The sequence below is a fragment of the Tuber melanosporum genome (assembly GCF_000151645.1).
Source record: "Tuber melanosporum whole genome shotgun sequence assembly, scaffold_5, strain Mel28".
Classification (NCBI taxonomy): domain Eukaryota; kingdom Fungi; phylum Ascomycota; class Pezizomycetes; order Pezizales; family Tuberaceae; genus Tuber; species Tuber melanosporum.
The window spans coordinates 516,128-524,660 of NW_003299095.1; the positions used below are offsets into that span (position 1 = coordinate 516,128).

General features: G+C 48.2%; 4 protein-coding genes; 2 read left to right on the forward strand and 2 right to left on the reverse strand.

Moving 5' to 3' along the window:
• Positions 1–1,030: 1,030 nt before the first annotated feature.
• GSTUM_00008734001 (uncharacterized protein) lies at positions 1,031–2,354 on the reverse strand (the record flags this gene model as incomplete). The annotated part of the gene is made up of 2 exons (XM_002840237.1): positions 1,031–2,178; positions 2,231–2,354. 2 exons carry the CDS (start codon positions 2,352–2,354, stop codon positions 1,031–1,033), a joined length of 1,272 nt encoding a protein of 423 aa, XP_002840283.1.
• A 165-nt stretch (positions 2,355–2,519) lies between these two features.
• GSTUM_00008735001 (uncharacterized protein) lies at positions 2,520–3,109 on the forward strand (the record flags this gene model as incomplete). XM_002840238.2 has 4 exons in its annotated part: positions 2,520–2,549; positions 2,616–2,687; positions 2,776–2,883; positions 2,942–3,109. 4 exons carry the CDS (start codon positions 2,520–2,522, stop codon positions 2,960–2,962), a joined length of 231 nt encoding a protein of 76 aa, XP_002840284.1. The 3' UTR covers positions 2,963–3,109.
• A 594-nt stretch (positions 3,110–3,703) lies between these two features.
• Positions 3,704–6,100, forward strand: GSTUM_00008736001 (uncharacterized protein). XM_002840239.2 has 12 exons: positions 3,704–3,907; positions 3,974–4,029; positions 4,086–4,170; positions 4,321–4,381; positions 4,437–4,451; positions 4,532–4,571; positions 4,649–4,782; positions 4,960–5,107; positions 5,222–5,336; positions 5,428–5,493; positions 5,547–5,902; positions 5,983–6,100. The coding sequence occupies exons 1-12, from the start codon at positions 3,865–3,867 to the stop codon at positions 5,986–5,988; spliced, it is 1,125 nt and encodes a 374-aa protein (XP_002840285.1). The 5' UTR covers positions 3,704–3,864; the 3' UTR covers positions 5,989–6,100.
• A 590-nt stretch (positions 6,101–6,690) lies between these two features.
• The window catches only part of GSTUM_00008737001 (uncharacterized protein), a 4,939-nt gene continuing 3,096 nt past the window's right edge, over positions 6,691–8,533 (reverse strand). Inside the window, exons 8-10 of the mRNA XM_002840240.2 lie at positions 8,322–8,502; positions 7,809–8,257; positions 6,691–7,750 (exon numbers count right to left, since the gene is read on the reverse strand). Coding sequence (XP_002840286.1) covers positions 7,414–7,750; positions 7,809–8,257; positions 8,322–8,502 — 967 coding nt within the window. The 3' untranslated portion in view covers positions 6,691–7,413.

Below are 8,533 nucleotides of genomic sequence, written 5' to 3' on the forward strand. Positions count from 1 at the left end.
TGTTGAGCGAATAAGTCTAATTTCCGAATCTGTTGTACTCGAGATATCCCCCCACTCCTACCCTACGGGGGGGCCTTGCTGGGGTAGTGCCGTGTGAAAGTACTGATATGGTACAATACGGTACCGGTATCGACCAACTCATGTAAGGGGAAAACGATATTCGGATTGTAGCGTCCCAGAGTGCAGTACCGTACCCGTAATTTTTTTTTTTTGCCCATCGTGAGCAGTCTCCGGTTGGTGCATGGGGTCTGCGGTAGCACGCAGTGGGATGTGATCATCAGCGAGATCGTGCTAGGGGGTCGGGATCCACCCTGAAATACCGGTACAGTTATCTCACCTGTTGTCATACGGTACCTCGAGTCACGGTGCCTGGAAACTGTATCTCGAAGTGGTGGGTGCACGGCTTGCGACACTCGGGGTTTCCTGGAAAGTGGCAATTTGGAAAAAAAATCCCCGCATACCGGTACTATACCTACGGTAGGGGGGGGGGGGGTTGACCGTGATTGACCTCAGGTCCTCGGTACTACCATTAGCTGAATTTGGGCCTTGGAGTTATGGAATTGGTCTGGTTTAACCTTAACCGGACTGACGGACCAGATCTGAGTCGCTGGCTATCATATCGAGGCCGGGGCTCGATCAGTATGATACGGTCTTCATTTGTGTGTTTGTTTACTGTACGTATGGTGATGGGCTTGCCCCAGCCTTATCATGGGTCCCTGTGTGTGGCTCACTTGCCCGTGAATGCAGTATCATACATACCAATACCGTATCGGGCAAGACGGGCAACTGAAGAGAAATGAGGGACTTGTGCTCGAGTAGTCTACCGGTAGGCTACCTCATGACTTGACAGATCCACCACTACAAGTATTGTAGCCTTTAACATTTCATGCTAACGGCAGACGGTATTGTGTTTTTGGCATGAAAAGTAAAAATACAGGTGACTATTCAAGCTTAAGTCTATACCCTTCCCATCACAAAGCAGAAAAAGCATTATAAATCCCAAGCGCCTTATGAAAACATTCAAGAAATATCACGTCTCCCTATCAACCCTAATTGGGGTATTCCCAAAGCTTTCCAATCCCCTGCCGACAGCACTAGCCCCACCGCCCCCGCCGATTCCCAGGCCTCCACTAAGTTTCTCGTACTCTTCGCTAGCCTTCTGAAGTCTTTGCTGAACCATAGCCTCCCTCTCCGATATTTCCTGCTTCTCGGCCTGAAGTGCCTCCATCTGTCGAACCGTCTGCGCTTTCTTGAATTCCATAGCCGCAAGTGTCTCTTCCAACCTCCGCAGCGCATCATCAAGATTGGGTAATGGCGTAACATCCGGAGGCTGTCTGGATAGCATTTCGAGATCCCTGGCTATCCCACCGCCTGAGGAATTCGAGAAATCTCCTTTCCTAATTTGGTCCCTTTCCCATTCTTCCACCAAGCTATCTCGAGAATCTGAATCCATATCCATTGCATCATCATGGATACCCTCTGCCTCTTTAATAGCCTCTCGAATGTTCTCCCGTCTCTTCCGATCATGCGCTCGTTGCGCGGCTTTGCCACCCAGTACTATTCCGCCGTCTTCAATGTATTTTACCAGCTCCTCTTCATCGTACAGGTTGTCGTCTGCCCGTTGTATCCTTGATTCCTTCTTTTTGCTCTTCAGAAGGATCTCCCCACTCCCACCATCACTACCAATGTTTAGGGAAATGTAATCTTCAGCTTTAGCCTTTGCTGCCTTCTCCGCTCGCCGAGCTTTCATAACCCTGACCAAGCCCTCATCCGGAATAATTGTTTCTTGTTTTGACGATTCTCCGTATTTAGTCAATGTTGTATTCTCGTTTGTCTCGGGGACATCCGCTCCAACAACATCCATATCCACATCCTCAACCTCCAAGTCTGCCTGTTGAGATAATGGTATTGTAGGTGTATTGCTCCGCAGTTCATCCAGATGTTCTTTCGAGTATGTAGGCCTGTCAATACTGGGTGTGAGATTAAGATGCTCCATGCCAATTACTCCGGCCGAGAGGCCCGACTTCCTGGCAGCATTTTTCTCGATCGCTTTCCGGCTTAAGGTCGACTTTCTGAGAGCAAAGACCTCTCTTTCTTCATCATCGACAATGGAAGCATCGGAGCCGAAGGATAACCGTAGGCTGGAACGCTTCTTCCCTTTTGGGCGAGATAGACTGCCTGTAATTCCTGAATTTAGCGTGGTAAGGGTTTGGGGAAGATTGATGCAAACCTTGGGATTGCTCTGTTGATTTCGGAGGAGCTTTGACTACTTTTGTCTGCTCCTCTTCCTCACTTTCGTCATCTCGTGCAACTACCCTCGTCTTTGGACGTCGAGAAGCAAACGTGGAGCGCATTTCAGTAATTTGTGGGGGTGTTGGGAGGACCGAACAAACGCACCGCAGCTAGGTTGTTGAACCTTCGACAATAGACTGCCAAGCCCCCACAACCTTTGGTGACAAAAGCCGCTCTACCTCAACTTCAACCTCAACACACACATCCTCCCCTACCATATTGTCAAGATGCCCCAAGCACAACCCGAACTCAAAAAGGTACTTTACCCCAGTCGCGTTTATCTCAATGAGTGTCACGAAGAACGGCCACTAACGTTCGAATAGTATCTCGATAAGCGCCTCTTCGTTCAATTGAATGGATCTCGCAAAGTTATTGGCATCCTTAGAGGATACGATGTATGCTTGATCTCTCTCTTCGGCCACCCCCATCACGATCTCTCGCTCCTTCCAAGAGATCTATGGTGCTGACTATAAAAACTTGTAGGTATTCCTAAACATCGTCCTCGATGACGCTATCGAAGAGAAGGATGGAGGCGAGAAAGTTCGCATCGGAACGGTGGTGATCCGTGGAAACTCAGTTGTTATGCTAGAGGTACTACCACCGCCCCTCCCCATCCGGTGCTCTAATCTTCAGACTAACATCTATCTAGGCGTTGGAGCGAATAAGCTAGGCATGGCTCGAGAAGGAGCAATAGGCATATACAATGAATTAATCCCCAACCGAATACGATCACGTTTCTTCCTATCCACAGATGGCACTGGCGCTCCTGTTCTTTTCGTTTTGTACAATATCATCAATGGTATGACACTTTAAGCCAGTTGCCCGGATTGGGCCTTGACAAATTCTTACTCTTTGGTTTTTGTACGAGTTTTTGTCCTGCTGTGATTAGACTCTGGCTGATCCACATATCTGGCTATTTCTCTCGAAAATGGTCAGGCCATGTTGCTTTCCTAATGGCCATTCTAATGGCCATCTGCAACCACCCCCCCGGAGCGACCTTTTGCCCGTTATAATTCAACCAGAGGCGCAGTCTGGTGGCCATGGGGCCCCAAAAGGGACAACTTTAGATGTCTAGCGGGCTGCGACACTATCTACTGGCCTGCGTTGATGTATGGCTTTTAAGCATCAATCCTTCCTTGGCAGTATCGGTGGGGGTGTATCGAAATAATTAGTGATAAATGCTCCTGCCCAACCGATTCCAAACATGTGAAACACGATAGCAAAAACTACTTGAGAAAGTCGCAGCCATTTGGTAAGCCATTATGATTCACCACCTTTAGAATTAATATTTTTTCCTATCATACCGAAGCCCGGCTTATCAGATGTAAGGATCGTCTCAGCCACATAAGGTAAAGGTTAGGGTTATCATGCTGCGCGCAACGGTCCGAATTTCCAAGTTCGCGCCCGTCATCGAAACATCTCAAACCTCCTCTCGCACATTTAGCTTACCCTCCTGTCTTGGATTTTCACGATCGCCTCCACTTCTGCTTACTCGCCGGCCGAACCCTCTATACTACATAATAATTGTTGTACCATTTTTCTGGCGAGAGTATTTCCCCCCAGGACCCCACCATGAATTGCCCAACCCGTGATTCGAACCCCTTGAATCTTGATGGTGAACCTCCCTCTCGGATCGGTGTAGAGTATGCGTCTTCACGGGGAGTTGACTAACTTCGAAAAGGATTCAACCAAAACCCACCCTACCTTGCGCCGGAGCTTACTACAAGATCGTCCCTCGTATGTTGCGTTTGCTTCGTCCCCAGCCAAAATGTCTGCTAAGAATGAGGGTCAAGGTCTGCGGCGGCAAATCTGATGGAACCTACAATCTACCACTACACGTGTTTGCACTTTTTATAGTGCTATTTCAAAGCATATTATGTTTGTTCAAGCCCTTTGAACTTTATCACAGTCCTTTTGTTACTCTATTGCCCCGCTCTTGAATAGGAGCACCTCTGCAGCGTTGGTCCCGGGGTTACGGTGTCGGGCAAAAGTTTACTCACCCCAACTAACAATTGGTCACAAATCTAGCATGCTCGGTTCCGTTGATTGTGAAGAGGTTCCCGCAGTTACGGGTCCCGCGAAAATTCCTGTGCGATTCTTGGCCCTCTTTGATGTTAGGTAGTCCCATATTGACAACTTTGTAGATTTCTGTCCAGACAGTGATTTCTCCCCTTCTCATTACCGATTTGCTAGCTTCGAGCTACTTCTAACTTTTGGACTTATGTTGACCTATCCCCAGTTTTGGCACTGGCGTTCTTATTGCTACAGCTTTTGTCCACGTAAGTTAATCGAAGAAGAAAAATGCACTCACCTTCGCTATTACAGCAGGCTAATGCATACTATCTACTGCTCATAGCTCTTACCTACCGCTTTCACTTCTCTGACCGATCCATGCCTGCCACCCTTCTGGAACAAAGGGTATCCTGCGATGGCGGGTCTGATTGCCATGGTAGCGGTTTTTGTGGTTGTTTCGGTTGAAATGATATTCTCGTCAATGAACGGCGGTGCAATGGGTGGATGTCACGCTGGGCCCGGGGGCATTTATGACCCTCTCGCTCCGTCCCCACCTCTAGTTGAGGAAAGGAGAGGTCCCGAAGAACTCGAGGAGATTGGTACGGTATTACCCAGAATAGTGGCGGCGGGGCAGGGCACTATGATGTCGACGAGGCCCCGCCACCGACGAAGTGCTAGTATCGGTACTCAGTTGCAAAGGATAGAGAGAGCAAGAGCCCGTGTAGACCTGGATGCTATGCCTTCCTCCTCAGCGGAGGATCTTTCGGCTGACACTGATCAACTCTTACGGGATGACGATGGGGTTTATGACAAGGCTTTATCCGATACAGAAGTTGAGGATGGGGGAAACCATGAACTAGAAACTAGGACTGTAAATAGGAGGGCTCGGTCTCAGTCTAATTCTAGCAGCAGGCAGAGGCATAATATTGGCAATATTGGCGGTCGTTTAACCGAAGCACAACTGCAGCAGAAAAATTTACTGCAAGTAATGTTACTGGAGGCTGGTATATTGTTTCATAGTGTTTTCATTGGTATGATTCTCCCCATGACGTACTTTGAGTGACGCACAACTAGCACCAAAAAAACCGCTACAATGTGAACACCTTAGCTTACTCTCCATAGGCATGGCTCTCAGCGTTGCTACTGGGTCTAATTTCGTTGTATTATTGATTGCTATTACTTTTCATCGTAGGTCCCCATATTCGGGCATGCCCGTGATATCTCTGACAGACCTTCCACAGAAACCTTCGAGGGCCTAGCACTTGGTTCCCGCATCGCGGGCCTAAAAGCATTCGACAACGGTTCCTGGAAACCATGGTTAATGTGCTTGGCATATGGTACCACAACTCCCATTGGGCAAGCAATCGGTCTCGCAACCCGGAAGCTATATGACCCCGCGTCTCAAACCGGTCTGTTAATGGTCGGAATCATGAATGCAATTTCGAGTGGACTACTTTTGTTTGCTGGCCTCGTCGAGTTACTAGCGGAGGACTTTCTCAGCGATGAGAGTTATGTTGTTCTTACTGGGAAGAGAAGATATCAAGCTTGTGGAGCAGTGGCTGCTGGGGGATTCGGCATGGCGCTCATTGGCGCTTGGGTATGTCTTTATTTTTCTTTACTTTTTTGTGGTTTCCCAGCGGAACGAGTGATTGCTGATGCATCCTACCACTCTTACAGGCTTAGATGAATTCCCAATCATAGACGGTACAAAGGAGTTTTTTTTTGGTCACTTTTTGCATACTTACTCACTTTTTGTATCATATTACCCCTGAATTATGAACCAGGTTTTTTTTTGTTCTATTTTTTCCCCATCTATCTACTATGTCGGCAGCCAAATTTTTCCAGGACAATTTCTCCACCCCGCCCAGACATAGCTTGGTGCCACCAAGCACCATCCCCTCCACTACCCATCACCCAGCACCGCCAACACCACCGAGCGGAACTGACGGAACTCCTGCCCAAACCCTAGAGCAAGCTGCACCCCGAGTGATATCCCGTGCCACACCACACCGGTCGGTCGGAGCGTGCATGCCGATTTAGGCAAGCGACGCCGAAGCCCCACGGGGCAATATTACCAGGCACGGAGAAGTGCCTGCATATACAGTACTGTACCAACAAATTACGCCCGATATGTGGGGTGCGGCGCGATATTTGTGGGGTTTCATTAAGGTTCGTGAGATGCACGGCACGGAACATGGGGGGGTTATGTGGTATAATATCGCAAAGTTTGGTTTGTGAAGGGGGATGGGGGGTTCCTCATGAGCTCGTCTCTTGCCAAGTATTGTGGATTTTCGTTACGACCGCACGCTAGCTGGGGTGGTGTGTTGACTTGTGCTGGAGGATGGAAAAATGGGCAATTTCGGTCATGATATCGCGGTATTGCCGATTTGGACAGATTTTTTTCTTCTCCTTTTTTCACCACCCCACCCCCCCAAAAAAATATAAATATAAAAAAATATAAAAAACAAAGCTGAATGTGAAGAGATTTAATGTTATTGGTAAATGATAATGATATTATCGAATGGTATATAATAAAACGGAAGGTGGGGGAAAGTGCAACAAATATGATGGTGAGAAAACCTGACCCTAACCGTGTCCCTAGCAAGTGAAATGAAATAAACAAAGGTAAAGATTGATATGATGAGAGAAGCTTGGAAGGGGTGCGAATTAAGAAAATGGTATAGAGTGAAAGAGATAGACGCGGGTTGAGGAGTGAAAGAAAAGAAAATGGCGAACTATACAAATATATCTACGATCCATACCGGTAAGCCTCCAGATATCAAATGAATATGAAGAAAAGGTCAAGAAAGAGTCAGTGGGTCCAACCCGCAGTAAAGCGGATCGGACGAGATCAGCCCAAAATAGCACCAAGAGAGCGGGAATTATTCTTTGCCCTCAGCGATCATCAAAGAGAAATAAAATAAAATCGCGATACAAGATCTAACTTAACTCATACCACCCGTGTAACTGCCCTTGCCGGACCCCGTGGCCCCTACCGATCAAAACGGGAGAACTCCTGTCGCCGATCCAAGCCTGTATGATATTCAAGTATGACATACTTGAGTATCATCCATAGCCATCATGTCCCCTCTCCCACCCCCCCCTCCACTAACGACTGTTCCTTCCAGCATCAGCGTGCAAAGTTGGCGGGGATACGGGGTCTCGATCTGTGGACGGCGAAGGATGCCAGACGGTTTCTCCACCGAATGGGAATGGTCGTTTGTGAGAATCGCTAAACACAGCGGCAGCGGCAACAGAGTCTTGCCACATGCCGGGGGACACGAATGAGTGCGAAACTCCTACAGTTGTAGGAACATAAGAGCTTGATGAAGGTGGGCGCCCACCGCCTAGCGGATCCACAAGTCCGCTCTCATGAGCTGCCATCTGCGCTTGTGGCATTGCAGCTGATACCGTCCCATTAACCCCAAATGCCGCATTCCAGTTGCTAGGTTCACTTGTTAGCACGATTGCAGCTCCGCAGAACATAAAATGGGGGCACAAACTCGAATAATCGCGAAGGGTTCCATGCCAACGTATCTACGATCGGAGTTGAGTTCTGTGCTCCTTGGCCCGCTGCTAACATAACCAAAGATTGTACGGCTGCTGGTGACTCTCCTTTTGGTTCCGAACCTCCTGCTGAATGTGGCGGTGATAGAGGATGAGTGGGGTAATTGACTGGGCCCGTTGCGAGAGTTGAACTTTCTCCTTGGGTGTAAGCACGGGTAATGCTCGGATCAACAGGTCCCGAGACCCCAGGATAGAAGGGGAAATTTGGGTTGAGAACGAAAGGCCGGTTGACGTCGAGTGAGAACGCCTCACGTAGGGTTTCGATTTGTCCTTTCACTTCAGATGAGGCTGAATTGTCAATACAGTTTTCTAATATCCGCATGGTTCTCGTAAAGTACTCCTTTGCATCATGATTAAATTCTGGATCAGGGCATGTAGCGGCAATCTGTATCCTATCAGCATAATGCACTATAACATGGGGGGTGGCACCTCGTCGCTCGTGTATTTACCAAATGTATCATTGCGCAAGTGAGCAATGTATAGATAGTGAAGTTTACGCCCCTCAACATGCACTGTAATCCCAACATCCCGTATTGCTCAAAGACAGTTTCCTCCAACCTACATATAGACTTTGCTGAGTTCGTGCATATTGTCATATGGGGTTTTCCATTCACCCGCCAGCGAGAACGTCTTTCCGTAAGCTAGGGCCGGTCGGTGAAAC

Bases quoted from the DNA above. Each gene is read 5' to 3' on its own strand.
- GSTUM_00008736001 (XM_002840239.2), top strand. From the start codon at position 3,865: ATGAATTGCCCAACCCGTGATTCGAACCCCTTGAATCTTGATG. The intron at 4,171-4,320 runs GTTTGTTCAAGC...TCACAAATCTAG, and splicing joins GCTATTTCAAAGCATATTAT to CATGCTCGGTTCCGTTGATT. The intron at 5,494-5,546 runs GTAGGTCCCCAT...GACCTTCCACAG, and splicing joins GATTGCTATTACTTTTCATC to AAACCTTCGAGGGCCTAGCA.